The following is a 17,227-nucleotide window of genomic DNA, read 5'->3' on the forward strand; positions in this document are numbered from 1 at the left end:
ATCACACTGTTTCTTGCACTTCTTTTGTATTACTCCTTTGGTGTAGTGGACACACACGCACACACACACACACATACACACACACACTCACACACACACTGAAAACACACACACACACACACACACACACACACACACACACACACACACTTATAGATTCTCAATTGCAGTAGTTTTACCTACCTAGTCTCTTTCCATCTCTTTACCTCCTGAATCCCACTACAACCCTTTGATCCCACTACCTTCCTTCTGGGTCACCCTTTCCTGAGTCTCCCTTTTAATTATCTGTTGTGATTGGAATGCAGCCTGTTGTTCTCTCTCTCTGTCTCTTTTGGTCTGTTGTTTGTTGTGTGGCCGAGGTAGAACTTAATTTATTTTAATTGTCAGGAGTTTGTCTTACCAGTAGGTTTTCACTGTACCTTCCGTATAACTTAGGGCTCAGAAATGATAGCTATTTAATGTGCTAGGTGTTGTATACCCAGGAACTTCTGAGAAGGGCTGGGCTGGGCTCAGGGTACACAGTAGATTGAGGAATTATGGTTGCACAACCTTGCCTTTGCTCTGCTTGTTAGATTGGGAACTGGATTCAAAGACAAATTTGGACATGAAGTATATTTTAGGCTCATTATAATTTGAAGGTAAAATAATATAAAATGCACTATCAGAAAATCATAGCTTCACAGGGGTAGAGACAATTACAAAAACAATTTTAAATTGGACTCTCAATTTTCCCACATTTTTTTTTGGCTAGAGTTTGAACTCAGGGCCTTCAAAAGGCCTAGCAAAGGCAGGTGTTCCACCACTTGAGCCATGTAACAAGCCAGGACCCTCAATCTAAAGGCCAGAGAGCTATAATCCAGAGATGCTAAATGGCTTCTATTATCAAATAGATGTGAGCAATAAAGATGAATTTAGAACCCAGTTTCCTTGACTTTAAGCCTAGATTCCTTCCAAAATTTATCTCCCCAGGAACCAAAACAGGAGACAATTGACTAAAAGTCCCTAAAGAGGCATTTACAAAATGTATAAAATCTTCACAGGAGTTGTTGTAATCAAATTACATCAGACTGCTAAGGTTGCCTTCAGTAATACTCTCCCTAGAGAGTTTTAGAATTAGAGTGCTAACAATTTGATGTTTTATTAGAATGTTAGCTAGTGACGAGGAGATAGTTTTTAAATAAACTCTTTTTAGTTCTTGTATTCTATTGTGTTTTTCTTTTTGTAGTTTAAATAAAGGAACTAAAGTTGAACAATGATTAAATTTATTCAGGACACAATCAATGTTAAATTTCAAGAACAGTTGGATTCCTTGTTGGATTAAGTGAGCCAACTCTTCAGTCTACAGATGGGTATTTGTATCATGCATTTAAAAGTGTATCCATCACTGTTCAACAAACAGAACTTCTACAGACTTCATTTTGTATACTATACGCATAAATGTTGTTAGTTTTTTAAATTGTTGATGTAGCACGTCACCACAACTTGGTGTTTTAAAAATAATACAATTATGGAAGCCATAAACCGAAAATGAGTCTTATGGGACTAAAGTCAGAGAGTCATCAGGGCTGATTCCTTCTGGAGGCTCCAGGAAAGAATCCTTTCCTTAGCACTTATCAGGTTCTAGAGGCTGCCTACCAGCCGGTGTCTGACTAATGGTCACTCCATCTTCAGATCTCTTTCTCTCTGCCTCCATGGTCATATCCTTATCTGACTCTGGCCTTCCTGCCTTCCTCTTATAAGGATTTTATGACTACATTAGCTCCATCTGGGCAATCAGGACAATGTCCATCTCTAGAGATACTCAACACACCTTAAAATTCCCTTTTGCTCCGTAAGGTAACACTGCCAGAGCATTAGGGCTTGGAAGCCTTTGATGGGCATTGTCTTTCAATTGCCACAAATGCCCTTGAGAATGCTTCAAAGAACCAGCCAGGTAGAAGTAGTAGAGAATTTTATGCAGCACAAATGCTTTAGTAAAATTATTGGTTCTCTATTATAGTGAATGCTGTTACCAGGAAGAACTGTTTGTATCTGGGTAGCCTCCTTAATAATTAGCTTAGAAATAATTGAAAGCTTTCAGGCATTTATTCTTTATGGAGTAAAGGTGTTTATTGAAGGGAATATTACATGTCTGATGCACTGTGGTTCTATAACGTTTTTTCTCTACTCAATTTAAACTTGATTTTCTTAGGAAGATATAGTACTAGAAAAAGAAAGATTTTACCCTATGGCATCTGTTGACCAGCGTATCACCCTTGGGTGGGTATCCTACTTTTGATGTAGAATTGTTTGCTTTCTTCAGAGTTGGCCTTCCCATCCATGAAACTTAGCGTTCAATATTACCTAAGCAAACCTCAAAAAGCATGCCTTATGATAGTCACATAAAAGAAAAATGAGAGGAATTTCAATTTAATCATAGTTGTAGAATACCTCCTATGGGATAGGCACTGGGATGAATGTTAAAGATGCGAGGATGAAAAATGAATTCCTAAAGAAGGTGACATGAGAGTGGATGGAATGGCAGACGCGGAGAGGCAGAGAGGGGAGGAATGCTCAGGCTTCAGGGGCAGTGCAGGGTGAGGGCCTCCTGAGAGAGAGTCTAAGCGAGGCAGGCTGCGAGGGCGGGATGTGGTTAAATTAGAAGGATTGAGTGTGGAACAGCTGTATGGCCCAGGGACATACCTAATCTGAGAAATGTTAATCCTGATATCTCTCCCTCCCTCCCTCTCTGTCTCCCTTTCTCCCTTTGTGTTTAAGAAAATGTTCACTTAATTTCTTTTATTCACTTTTCTTTTCCCAAAGAGGACCTGGAGCTGCTGCTCGACCGGGTCAATGATTTGATTGAGTTCCGTATCACCGCCGTTCTGGAAGAAATGAGCAGCACGTTGCTCTGTGAGCTCCCCCGAGAGCAGCCCCTCACCTGTGAAGAGTTCCTCAAGATGACAAAGGTTATTAGAAGTCTGATATTTTTATTAACATTGTTTTGTAATTCACTTTTCTATTAAGGGCATTTTTTGGAAGCATAAATTTTTTCCTTCTACTTTGATTGCTCCATGATAGATGTGATTCCAATGTGGAACCTTCTGACAATAATGTGAAAATGAAGAGAAATGTATCCAAGCAGCACTTAGACATGGGGAACAAACCACTTTCTTTCAGATTAGTAGGAGAGAAATTGCTGTGGGACACTTCTAATTTTCCCATATTTTATAGAACAGAGCTATTTTGCAGAAGAGCTTCTAGTAAGCGAGGGTTAATTAATGTAGCAGTTATTTTGAATGGTTTCTGGACAGGATTCCCACTTAAAGCATTTCTGTAGAGCAGTATTGCCCCAACTGGTGTTCTGTGGCATAGAATTTTGGAGTCACCTTGAGGATACCTGGGAAAGGTAGGGTTCCTGTTCAAACTGGTTAGGGAAAAGACTATACTTAAAAATTCATTACTCCTTAACATATTCAAGTAAAGACTCAGAGAACATCTCCATTTAAACATTCTCAAACATATTTGCAAATGAGGCACTTTCTCCCCTGTGCTAGGACTGAGGTCCTGGGAGTGGTGTTCTCTATCCTTTGGGAATGCCACTTTAGCTTTGTTTATGATATTCCCAACAGGTATCCTGACAATATGAACTCTTCGTCTTTCGAGGTCCCCAGGAACCCCCCACTAGGAGGATTCATGGTATTCTGCATATGGCTATTCTCATAGCTCAGACCTGTCACCAGGATAGGGTAGGAGCCACAGCTGGGTGATAAGGAAAGACAGGTGGAGTCTGGTGGAAGCCCCACTCAGTCTGTCTTAGCCTTTTTCTCTCCTGTGAGGACTCACATAGAGCTCACTTTCTTCTCCCCTCCCTCACTGCAATGAAAGTGCAGCAAACTTTGTGCGAACTTTCTGTCCAGCAAAGTCCATAAATAGCGATTACAGCTTTATTGGGTCTGGTCACACAGGCACATTTTGCGTAGCAGGAAACATCCCAGATTTGCAGCAGGAAAGCAGATGCTAAGTGTAAGCCAGGTTGTCTACACAAGTAGTCTAGACACAGGGAACAGTGGGAACCCTCTCCAAATCTGAGCTCCCAGACCCAGACCTGGCTAATCTCAAGGGTAGCCTTTCTAAGGATTGGGACTTCAGGTCTTCTATGTTACCCCTGTCTGCACTTGCAGTGATCTTCAGCTTATGTTAACTTGTTGTTATATGACTGAAAATTAACAAGTGCATTTTAGAAATGTGTGTGTCCCTCTTCTCCTCACACCCACTAACTGTGGGTTGATCTGACGCACCTCTTGGTATTACTGATCATTTTAAAAATTCTTTCCCCATCTGAGAAAGCTCTTGACTCCATATTTTTTTTTTTTACAAAAAAGGCAGTTTAAAACATTGCAGAATAAAATTTAGCATTGTTAAAATGGAAAAACTGGCATTAAATCAATCATACTACCTTTGATATAATTTTGGTGCATTCTGAAGTTGTGATCTCTCCTTTATATGTGACAGATTTTGAATAGTTTTTTTCCCCTCCCTGTTACCATGTCTTCACAAAATATTTTGTATGTTGCTCTATGACTTTCATAGGCACCATTTTAATGATGCCTTCAGAATATTTTATTGAGTAGATAGATGTACATAATGTACTTACCTGTTTTCTTATTGCTGGACATTAAATAGCTTCCAAAGTTTTTCTATTTTGCCAAGAGCTGTGACAAATATATTTATCTGTCATGTTTTTTTCCCTTTAGGATTATTTCTTCCCTCAAAATAAGTTTACTGTGTCAAAGAATATAGTTTTATTTAATAGCTCTTGATATTCATAGCCAAATAGTTTTTCAAAAACATGTTACCAACTTAGAATACCACCAGCAATGCAATAGTACCAATTTCACTACCTTCCAACAAATGGTTTTATTGTAATTTGTTAATTTTAGTTTAAGTAGTAAAATTGCAAAGTCTAAAAAAATCTTCAATTTTTTTTATTGTTGTGCTAGGTGGTGTACATTGTGGCATTTACAAAAGTTCTTACAATATACTTGAATTCAGCCCGTCTATCATTATCCTTTGTCCCTCTACCCTCCAATCATGTAGTAGCTTCAACAGATCTCATTTTTCCATTTACATATATGTGTACACTATATTCACCTTTCTACACCCTTCCCCTCTCCTCCACTGGTACAAACCTCCCCAGAGGGGACTTGTTCTACCCTCCTCTCTCCTCTTCTCTGATTTTGTAAAAGAAAAAGAATTGACATATTTATTTGTTTAACATAGCTATACAGGGAGTTTCCTTGTGACATTTCCTATATATATATATATATTATATATATATATATATTATATATATATATTCATCCAAATTGATTTATCTCCTCTATTTTTCTTCCTTCTACCTTAGTCCCTTTCTTATGGTGATTTCTACAAGTTTATGGTTGATGTATTCTCTATACAAAAAGAAATCTGAATTTTTGATTACCAATATAAGTGAATTCTTTCTGTTGAATTTTTTATTTTTTGAAATCCATTTATGTGTTCCACGATTTTTGTTGGAGTGTCTATGCCAACTAGTGCCAGGAACTCAGTGATAAATAAAACAGATAAAGTCCAGGTCATCATAGAGTCCACTTTCAAGTAGAGGATACAGAAAAATGATAAAAAAGCCAATGAGCAAACATGTCAGGTGGTGATATGTTAATAGAGAAAAATTAAGAGGGTAATATAGAAAAGGAGTACCTGACAGAGAGTTGTGACCTTATGTTGCTGTTCACGGATGATTCTGTGACTACATTTGAACAGAGGAAGGGAGGGAGCAAGCCATGTAAATATCTTTGGGGAAGAGCATTCCGGACAGAGGGAATAGTAAATGCAAAGATTCTGAGGTAGAAGAGTGTTGTTATGGCAGCTGGAGGAAGGTGCTGAGTTGAAGTTCATGCTGAGACAGAAAATCAAGTAGAGTGATGGTTGATAGACGTGGATTCTGGGGGAGTCAGAATTAAGGTGTGAAATCATTCTTGAGTAGAAGGAAAACCATTGCATTTACTGAAATGAGGGAAAGGGATTTGTGATGGAGGTGATTTGTCTTCTGGGTGAGGGTAAGGGAGGTGGGAGTTGGATGAATGTTAGCCATAATAGCTCCCTTTGCTTTGTGCTGTAGAAATCAAGGCCTTTCGTTGAGAAGGATGGGAGAGGATGGTGTAAAGACTGGAGGACACAGCTGTTATGGAGCCAGGTAGAGGAAAGCGACTGTGGCCAGGCAAATGATTCCTGGATAGCCTCTGGGTCAGGTTGAGCTGGGAGGACCATGAATTCCTAACACCATGCATCTGCATTGCCTTGACCTGTGTGTGCAAGTGAAGAGGAGACTACCTGGCCTACATGGTGGGCTCCTCCTGAGTGGGGCAGGGAAGGCTGAGGGAGTGATGGACTGAAGGACATTGGCAAGGGAATTGTTGAAGTGTTAGGAAGAGGAGTGTTGTCTTGTTAGGAGAGGGCATGAGTCAGGAGGTGGTGTGCACTGGCCTGGAGAAAATGTGGACAGTGGAGGGGTTCTGGATTGCCAAAGTTGAATGAGGAGATGCTGGAGCCCCAGCTCCTCAGTCAAGGAGAAGACCATGGGAAGACTTGGGGACAGAACTTTTGGGTGGCTTTCTACATCTAGGTGTCAGTGTGGAAGTTAGTTGTGGAAATGAAATGGTAGAGGCAGAATCTTTGACTTGATTTGTCACATAGGGAATATTTTAATGAATCTATCATTTTGAACTCACTCTGTGTTATGCTTTATTAACTTATATGCTATTTACACTTTATAATTATGTCCTTTCTTAGAAAAAATTAAAAGATTTAAACAATCTTATTAGAAACATATTAGAAAGTCTTATAGGTTCTATTTTCCAGAACCCTCAAAATAAAGGAATTTTACAATTTCAAATGTGTGATTGTATTACTGAGAGGACTCAAGGATTTCCTGGGAGAGCAGGAGATCTCAGCAGGCCTATTCTGTTTCTATCAAATATAGAGTCAGAGGCCTTAAGATGCTGACTTTAAAGATATTAGTGATCTTTCAGAGAATGGGGAGTTAATTTACATGGGATGAATTGAACATGCTTGGCAAACACTTAGGTTTCATGGTTGTGTGTCATTTGTTGACAAATAAGCAAGCAGTTCTTTTTGGGGGCAATACTGGGGTTCAAACTCAGGGCCTTGTACTTGCTAGGTAGGCACTCTCCCACCTGAGCCACACCCAGCCCTTTTTTTGCTTTAGTTATTTTCAGGTAGGGTCTCATGTTTGCCTACGGTCAGGCTCAGATTGTGATCCTCCGACATATGCCTCCCATGTAGGAGGGTCCACAGGTGCACACCACCATGCTCAGCTTCTTGATTGAGATAGGGTCTCACTAAAGTTTTTGCCTGGATCGGCTTCAAACCCAATCCTCCTGATCTCTTTTTCCCAAGTGGCTGGGATTACAGGCATGAACCACCACGCTCAGCCTCATGGACTTCTTGAGTACTTCATTTGTGGCAGGTATTGCTCTTAGCATTATGTCCATCCTCTTATAGAATACTTGCAACAACCTAAGGTTGGTTCTACCATCGCCATCATTTTATAGATGCGGGAACTGAGACTAAGAAGAATTTTCCAGAATCACCAAGCTAGGATCAGAAATTTGGTACCAGAGACTATCCTTGTTACTAATTGATGCTAATTCCATCCCATTGCTTACCCAGTCTCCGACCTGCCTCTGTTTATAACTGGTTCTGTCTCTCTCTTTTTTATTATTTTATTATTCATATGTGCATAAAAGCCTTGGGTCATTTCTCCCCCCTGCCCCCACCCCCTCCCTTACCACCCACTCTGCCCCCTCCCTCTCCACCCCACCCCCTCAATATCCAGCAGAAACTATTTTGTTGTAGAGAGAGTATACACAATAATAAGAAGGAACAAGGGTTTTTGCTGGTTGAGATAAGGATAGCTATACAGGGAGTTGACTCACATTGATTTCCTGTGCGTGGGTGTTACCTTCTAGGTTAATTCTTTTTGATCTCACCTTTTCTCTAGTTCCTGGTTCCCTTTTCCTATTGGCCTCAGTTGCTTTTAAGGTATCTGCTTTAGTTTCTCTGCGTTAAGGGCAACAAATGCTAACTAATTTTTTAGGTGTCTCACCTATCCTCACCCCTCCCTTGTGTGCTAAAGCTTTTATCATGTGCTCATAGTCCAATCCCCTTGTTGTGTTTGCCCTTGATCTAATGTCCACATATGAGGGAGAACAGATGATTTTTGGTCTTTTGGGCCAGGCTAACCTCACTCAGAATGATGTTCTCCAGTTCCATCCATTTACCAGCGAATGATAACATTTCATACTTCTTCATGGCTGCATAAAATTCCATTGTGTATAATACCACATTTTCTTAATCCATTCGACAGTGGTGGGGCATCTTTCTTGACTGTTTCCATAAGTTGGTTATTGTGAATAGTGCCGCAATAAACATGGGTGTGCAGGTGCCTCTGGAGTAACCTGTGTCACAGTCTTTTGGGTATATCCCCAAGAGTGGTATTGCTAATCAAATGGTAGATCAATGTTTTAGCTTTTTAAGTAGCCTCCAAATTTTTTTCCAGAGTAGTTGTACTAGTTTACATTCCCACCAACAGTGTAAGAGGGTTCCTTTTTCCCCACATCCTTGCCAACACCTGTTGTTGGTGGTGTTGCTGATGATGGCTATTCTAACAGGGGTGAGGTGGAATCTTAGTGTGGTTTTAATTTGCATTTCCTTTATTGCTAGAGATAGTGAGCATTTTTTCATGTGTTTTTTGGCCATTTGAGTTTCTTCTTTTGAGAAAGTTCTGTTTAGTTCACATGCCCATTTCTTTATTGGTTCATTAGTTTTGGGAGAATTTAGTTTTTTAAGTTCCCTATATATACTGGTTATTAGTCCTTTGTCTGATGTACAGCTGGCAAATATTTTCTCCCACTCTGTGGGTGTTCTCTTCAGTTTAGAGACCATTTCTTTTGATGAACAGAAGCTTTTTAGTTTTATGAACTTCCATTTATCTATGCTATCTCTTAATTGCTGTGCTGCTGAGGTTTCTTTGAGAAAGTTCTTGCCTATACCTATTAATTCCAGAGTATTTCCTACTCTTTCCTGTATCAACTTTAGAGTTTGTGGTTTGATATTAAGATCCTTGATCCATTTTGAGTTAATCTTGGTATAGGGTGATATACATGGATCTAGTTTCAGTTTTTTGCAGAGTGCTAACCAGTTTTCCCAGCAGTTTTTGTTGAAGAGGCTGCTATTTCTCCATCGTATATTTTTAGCGCCTTTGTTAAAGACAAGTTGGTTATAGTTGTGTGGCTTCATATCTGGGTCCTCTATTCTGTTCCACTGGTCTTCATGTCTGTTTTTGTGCCAGTACCATGCTGTTTTTATTGTTATTGCTTTGTAATATAGTTTGAAGTCAGGTATTGTGATACCTCCAGCATTGTTCTTTTGACTAAGTATTGCCTTGGCTATTCGTGGCCTCTTGTGTTTCCATATAAATTTCACAGTAGATTTTTCAATCTCTTTAATGAATGTCATTGGAATTTTGATGGGAATTGCATTAAACATGTAGATTACTTTAGGGAGTATCGACATTTTTACTATGTTGATTCTACCAATCCATGAGCATGGGAGATCTCTCCACTTTCTATAGTCTTCCTCAATCTCTTTCTTCAGAAGTTATAGTTTTCCTTGTAGAGGTCTTTCACATCTTTTGTTAGGTTTACACCTAGGTATTTGATTTTTTTTGAGGCTATTGTAAATGGAATTGTTTTCATACATCCTTTTTCCGTTTGCTCATTGTTAGTGTATAGAAATGCTAATGATTTTTCTATGTTGATTTTATATCCTGCTACCTTGCTATAGCTATTGATGATGTCTAGAAGCATCTGAGTAGAGTTTTTTGGTCTTTAAGGTATAGGATCATGTCGTCTGCAAATAGGGATATTTTGACAGTCTCTTTACCTATTTGTATTCCTTTTATTCCTTCTTCTTGCCTAATTGCTCTGGCTAGGAATTCCAGTACTATGTTGAATAGGAGTGGAGATAGTGGGCATCCTTGTCTGGTTCCTGATTTTAGAGGGAATGGTTTCAGTTTTTCTCCATTAAGTATAATGCTGGCTGTAGGTTTGTCATATATAGCTTTTATAATGTTGAGGAACTTTCCTTCTATTCCTAGTTTTCTTAGAGCTTTTATCATGAAATGATGTTGGATCTTATCAAAGGCTTTTTCTGCATTTATTGAGATGATCAAGTGGTTTTTGTCTTTGCTTCTGTTAATATGGTTTATTACATTTATTGATTTTCGTATGTTGAACCACCCCTTCATCCCTGGGATGAAGCCTACTTGGTCGTGGTGAATAATCTTTTTGATGTGTTGTTGAATTCGGTTTGCCATTATTTTATTGAGGATTTTTGCGTCAATGTTCATTAAGGAGATTGGCCTATAGTTCTCTTTTTTGGAGGTGTCTTTGCCTGGTTTTGGGATCAGTGTAATACTGCCTTCATAAAATGTGTTAGGTAGTTTTCCTTCACTTTCTATTTCGTGGAACAGTTTAAGGAGGGTTGGTATCAGTTCTTCTTTAAAGGTCTGATAGAATTCAACAGAGAATCCATCAGGTCCTGGACTTTTCTTTTTGGGGAGACTCTTGATTGCTGCTTCAATTTCATTTTGTGTTATAGGTCTATTCAGGTGATTAATTTCCTCTTGGTTCAGTTTTGGATGATCATAGGTATCTAGAAATCTGTCCATTTCTTTAAGATTTTCAAATTTATTTGAATATAGGTTCTCGAAGTAATCTCTGATGATTTCCTGGACTTCGATGGTGTTTGTTGTTATCTCCCCTTTTGCATTCCTGATTCTACTAAGTTGGGTTTTTTCTCTCCTCATTTTAGTCAGGTTTGCCAGGGGTCTATTGATCTTGTTTATTTCTTCAAAGAACCAACTTTTTGTTTCATTAATTCTTTGTATGGTTTTTTTGGTTTCTATTTCATTGATTTCAGCTCTTATTTTTATTATTTCTCTCCTTCTGTTTGTTTTGGGATTTGCTTGTTCTAGTTTTTCTAGGAGTTTGAGATGTATCATTAGGTCATTGATTTGAGATCTTTCAGTCTTTTTAATATATGCATTCATGGCTATAAACTTTCCTCTCAGGACTGCCTTAGCTGTGTCCCATAGGTTCCGATAGGTTGTGTTTTCATTTTCATTGACTTCCAGGAAATTTTTAAGTCCCTCTTTTATTTCATTGATGATCCATCATTCATTAAGTAATGTGTTATTTAGTTTCCAGCTGTTTGCATGTTTTTTGTCTTTACTTTTGTTGTTGAGTTCTACTTTTACTGCATTGTGGTCAGATAGTATGCATGGTCTAATTTCTATTTTCTTATATTTGCTGAGACTTGCTTTGTGCCCTAGGATATGATCTATTTTGGAGAAGGTTCCATGGGCTGCTGAGAAGGATGTATATTGTGTAGAGGTTGGATGAAATGTTCTGTAGACATCAAGTAGGTCCATTTGATCTATTGTATATTTTAGATCTAGGATTTCTTTATTGATTTTTTTTGTTTGGATGACCTATCTATTGATGATAATGGGGTGTTAAAGTCTCCCACAACCACTGTGTTGGCATTTATATATGCTTTTAGGTCTTTCAGGGTATGTTTGATGAAATTGGGTGTGTTGACATTGGATCATACAGGTTGATAATTATTATTTCCTTTTGGTCTATTTCCCCTTTTATTAGTATGGAATGTCCTTCTTTATCTCATTTGATCAATGTAGGTTTGAAGTCTACTTTGTCAGAGATAAGTATTGCTACTCCTGCCTGTTTTCGGGGGCCATTGGCTTGGTAAATCTTCTTCCAGCCTTTCATCCTTAGCCTATGCTTACTTCTGTCAGTGAGATGAGTCTCTTGTAAGCAACAAATTGTTGGATCTTCCTTTTTAATCCATTTTGTCAAGCAGTGCCTTTTTGATGGGTGAATTAAGTCCGTTAACATTAAGTGTTAGTACTGATAGGTATGTGGTGATTCCTGTCATTTAGTTGTCTTAGTTGTTTGAAGGTTTGATTGTGTGTACCTAAGTTGAGGTTACTCTCTATTTTCTTGCTTTTTCTTTTCCTGTGGTTTGGTGCTGCCTGTCCTTTCATGGTTAAGTTGGGTTTCACTTTCTGTGTGCAGAATCCCTTGCAGAATCTTTTGTAATGGTGGCTTTGTGGTCACATATTGTTTTATTTTCTGCTCATCATGGAAGAATTTTATTGCTCCATCTATTTTGAATGATAGTTTTGCTGGGTAGAGTATCCTGGGGTTGAAGTTATTTTCATTCAGTGCCCGGAAGATCTCTCTGTCTCTCTTTCTCTCTCTCTCTCTTTAAATAGTTGCTAGACTCAGGGTAAAGATTAAAAGTGGGAGAATTTCTGGGAGTGAAGTTGTTACTTTGTTATTATATTATATTACTAAGTTATTATATTATCAAATATAATAACATTTGTTGATAAAGAAGTTTAATAGTTTGTTCCAGGATATATTAGAATGTTCCCATATTGGTGGCGTTAAGATGCTCTGAGCCCTGTAGAAGTGGAGTGGAGATGAAGGTGGTAGTATGAGCTGATGTTTGATGTGGATGGCCCATGAGCACATTAGAGCCTTCAGGTGCCTACCAGGGACACTTGAAATGGATCTGGAGACTATGACTAATTGACAAAGTGTAGATCTGTCTGTACCCTTACAGAATTCATCATAGTGCTGCAAATAATAATAGTTCATATTTGCTAAATTTCATTTCTGAGAGATGTGCAGTAAGTTGGAGGGGAGGGCGATGTATCTGAAATTAACTAGGAGGTGACTGTGGCTTGTCAGCAAAGATGTGAAGAGGAAAGTAAGGCTGGCCGGAGCAGATTTGTGTGATAGGAAGAACACTTCATGGGAAGAGAGGCTGCTGATGGCTTTGGAGCTTTTTCCTTTTGAAGAAGTGACCATAATTTTGGTCCATTTGTCCTGCTCCAGTTGGCTCCCTTGTTTTTAATGCACATGTTCCCCAGGATGCCTGCAGGCTAGTGTGTAGGACATGGCAAGCACTCCTGGAGCTAACGTCTCACCTGGAGGCTGACACTGCGGCATTGGTGCCATTCCTGTTGATTTCTCAAGTGCTGGATAAGCAAATATGACATGCACATCTTCTTTTGGTTAGGACCTTTGTGTAAATGGTGCTCAGTTACTGCATTTCAAAAGCTCATTAGTAGAGAAAGCAGTCAACGAGTTAATAAATATGTTGCTGGATGTGGAGATTCCATCTAAAGAAGAAAGTGGAAAAGAATCTCTTGATTCAAAGAGTGAATCTTCAGGTAAGAGATGAGGTAATGAAAGAGTCTGTTTTTTTCTAGGACATTAACTGAAGACTAAAATTTAATTTTCTACAAATCCATTATATACTATAAACACTGTCCAATTTTATAATATTTATAAATCTGAAATTATGATTCTGGGCATGTTACAATGACTCTAAGTTGTTATTTCTTATTATTTTGTTTTAAACTTTGCATGGGTCCTCTTTGGCATTTGACTTTTAACTTATATAGAAGTAGGTGTTTTATTTCACCTTATCATCAAGTAAGATGGATTATGGATTGGAATTCCCCTTGAAGTGTGTGTAGACTACAACAAACCTTTCTCTGGGCATGTAAGAACATTGAGAGGTGAAGAAGGGTAGTTATTCCTACAAGATTTTAGGGCTACTGATGGGAAAGAGACAGATCCCAGGTGCCTAGTGTAGTCTTTTACCCACAACTCTGGAACCTCTCATGGGCTGTTTTCTCACCTTGAGGAGGAGAGGTCTCCATCAGTCCATCTAGTGCTCTGATTTCCTTTTCCTATTCTTTGATGACCTCACTTTCTAAGAAATATGACATTTAAGTGACATTAAACTTGCATGCAATTTTCCTGATTTTCTCCCTTGTAATCTCCTCATCTTGTAACAGCAAAAAGAGAAGAAGGAAATTCTGATGTCTTGACGTCTTCCCTCAGTGCTGGGGCTGGCCTCCTGCCTTTAACAGCAATCACAAAAAAGAAGAAAGAGGCTGAGATGTTAGAGGAAGAAGCCTGTGAGCTGCTTTCTCATTTCAACCATCAAAATATAGAAGCTCTTCTGAAAGTTACCAGGAACACACTGGAGGCCATCCGCAGGCGTATTCACTCCTCCTGCACAGTGAACTTCATGGGTAATGATATCTGATTTCGTGAGGTTTACCTACTCCTGATCAGGCATAGCTACTGGTGTACTTATATATAAGTCTGTGCATTTTTTTTCTCTTAAATTCCAGTCCCCCCAACTGTTCATTGACTGCCTCCTTGTAAGTTTAAACATTATGTACTTTGGTCATCGAAAAATCCTGTGAAGTAGATATTATCATCACCTATGTTAAAACTGGGAACATTGGAGCATGGAGAGGTTAGGTTAATTTGCTGAACTTCTGTTGATCACATAAAAATGAAAATCACTAACTGGGCTTGGTGACACATACTGTAATCCTAGCTACTTTGGAAGTGGAGACAGAAGGATTGTGAATTTGAGGACAAATTCGGGCAAAGTTAGGGAGATGCTATCCCAATCAAAACAAACAAATAAAAACCAAAACTACAAACAGAAGGGCTGGGAGCATGACACAGTGGTAAGAGTGTTTGCCTAGCATTCAAGAGACCCTAGGTTCAATTTCCAGTCACACCCAACTGTCCCCTCCACAAATCAGCACCATTTTTACTCTTTTTTGTATTGAGATGAAAATGTGTAAAATGAATTATCTTAATTCAGATAAGAATAAAAAGAATAAAAAGAATAAAAATGCTTTAAAAGGAAAATAGAGAGGAAAGCCTGGTTATTAACTAGTCATATTAATGTCACACTAATATAGAATTTATTTTCACTGCTTTCATGACACTTCAGCTGGCTTCCTCATTCTGAATGTCCCCATCTTTTCTTCAGCACAGTTTAGAAATAGTTGATACATTGCCTGGATGTGTTATAAAACCCCATGAAATGTAGGGATACTCTAAAATTAAATTTTAAGTTAAAATGAGTAAAAGAGCAATTAATCAAGACTGAAAGATAATAGAATAGTAAAGTCTTATTTATTTTGAGTATTGACATTTAGGGGAAAAAACTTTAATATTTAAGTAAATGTGGATAAATAAATACATGAATTTTGCAAGAATGTTTTGTTTGGTGGCATGGTTTTTAGTTTTCATTTCATTACAGAACAGAAGATAATCCTTAGACACAGGGGTATTAATACAACTTATCAAATGTTGGTCAATGTGATAAATATTAAATCACAGTTATTTTCCAACTTTATATATTATTAGCATTTCAATTATATAAAGTCATGCATAGTTCATACACACATTTATACATAAGTATTTATTTCTATACTTATTCATATATCTACAGTTAACTTTAAAAGCCTTTTTGGTATGAAAGATGAGTTATATTGTATTTCTTCTCCATTTTTTTTAACTGTTTCAAGTTTGGAATATATACACTATGGTAGGGAAAGGAATATGTTTTATATGAAGGTCAAAATTGGTTATTTGTTCTAACTTTGGCTGACTCACACTTTTCATTCCTTTCTTACTCATTCTACCTTTAATTAATTAGCTGGCATCCTATTATTTGGACAATATTAACTTTGATATTTTAGATAAGAGTTTATATCTGAGTGTGAACTGAGCTTACACATAGGTTTCATTTGTGGAGGGGATACCAATGATTAGTAGAAAATGACTTGGGCTCCTCTGAGCTGCTGTTATATTAGCAAAACTAGATGCTCCAATAGTTTATTATTTATTTATTTATCCATCCATCTGTCTAACAATCATTTATCTCATATATTTGATTAGATCTTATTGTATGTTGTTCTAGGTGCCATTTTTTTGGGTTAGAAATGAAGTATGTCCCATTTCAAGTTAAAATATCACTTCTCCCCTGTTTTGTGTTACCTCAGACAGTAGCAGGGCATCTCAGATGAAGCAGAACAATCTGCCCATTTTCCAGGCAAGCGTCACTCTGGCCATTCCCAATGTGGCCATGGTCCCTGCACTGGAAGACATACAGCAGACTCTGAACAAAGCTGTGGAGTGCATCATCAACGTTCCCAAGGGGGTGAGACAGTGGAGCACTGAGCTGTTGTCCAAGGTGGGCATTGAATGAAGAAACTGCTTCGTTTGCAAGCTGCTTCTCTTATAGATAGGGTGAAAAATATCCTTTTATGTTGTAGAAAAAGGTGAATGAAAGAAAAATGGCTGCTTTGCAGAATCATGAGGACAGTGATTCTGATGCTGAAAGTGGAGAAAATGAACTTCAAGGTAAATATTCTTTTAGTTTTTCATGAATTTATTTATTTTTTTGGCAGTACTAGGGCTTGCTAGGCAGACATTCTTACTACTGGAGCCACTCTTCCCAAATATCCTTTTAGTTCCTTTTAAAATGTTGCAGATCAACATTTATTGAGCTTAAATGCACTCCCTCATCCCTGGGCAATTCTCAAATCAAGTCAGACTGGAAAAACGATCTATGATATGGTTTAAGCTCACATGGGATCAAGAAGCATGTGTCTTGATATTTTAGTATCACCCTCACAGTCTGCATCTAGTAGACTCATCACTGATTTTTGCTCCAATCTAATGATGAGAAATGGAGGCAAGGAGGGTTTTAAAATTTCACAGTTTAAAGGGATAGCTGTCATCACTACAATGTGTATTTCCTGATGTTTAAGAGATGTTTTTGACCCGTTTTGTGGTCTGTTTTCTAACATGTTATGAGGATGGTGGTGGATCCTGTGGTTTTCACTTGTTTTGTGTAAAATTAGAAAGCCTAGACATCCCAGTTGCTAATATAATACATGTCACCTTTGCTCCTCTTTTCCCTTTGAAATTAGCACCACAGGGAGGGGGAAGAGGGAGAACAATGGAAGGGATGAACCAAACCAAGGCACATCATATGCATATATGGAGGTGTCACAAGGAAACCCCCTGTATCACTATTGTAAACTAATAAAAACATTTTAAAAAAGAGTAAAAAATAGAATAAATCCTCCCATAAGTAGAAGAATCTGTATAATTTTGTTAGTGTTTATCTTCCCTGAGATGATCAACCAACTAACCAAGAGGAAGAAACTGAAGCAAATTCCTCTTTAAAATATTAATAGTAGAAA

The 17,227-nt window shown here is 38.1% G+C and overlaps 1 protein-coding gene across 2 annotated transcripts in view; it reads left to right on the plus strand.

The window, feature by feature from the left end:
• Window positions 1-17,227, plus strand: part of Dnah5 (dynein axonemal heavy chain 5) — a 312,016-nt gene that overhangs the window by 108,225 nt on the left and 186,564 nt on the right. For both annotated transcript variants that reach the window (XM_074077723.1, XM_074077724.1), the window contains exons 17-21: window positions 2,803-2,948; window positions 13,213-13,366; window positions 14,000-14,239; window positions 16,019-16,209; window positions 16,292-16,379. In XM_074077723.1, the coding sequence (XP_073933824.1) occupies window positions 2,803-2,948; window positions 13,213-13,366; window positions 14,000-14,239; window positions 16,019-16,209; window positions 16,292-16,379 (819 nt within the window). The remainder of the gene's footprint in view (window positions 1-2,802; window positions 2,949-13,212; window positions 13,367-13,999; window positions 14,240-16,018; window positions 16,210-16,291; window positions 16,380-17,227) is intronic.

Source organism: Castor canadensis, chromosome 6 (genome assembly GCF_047511655.1).
Source record: "Castor canadensis chromosome 6, mCasCan1.hap1v2, whole genome shotgun sequence".
Taxonomy (NCBI): domain Eukaryota; kingdom Metazoa; phylum Chordata; class Mammalia; order Rodentia; family Castoridae; genus Castor; species Castor canadensis.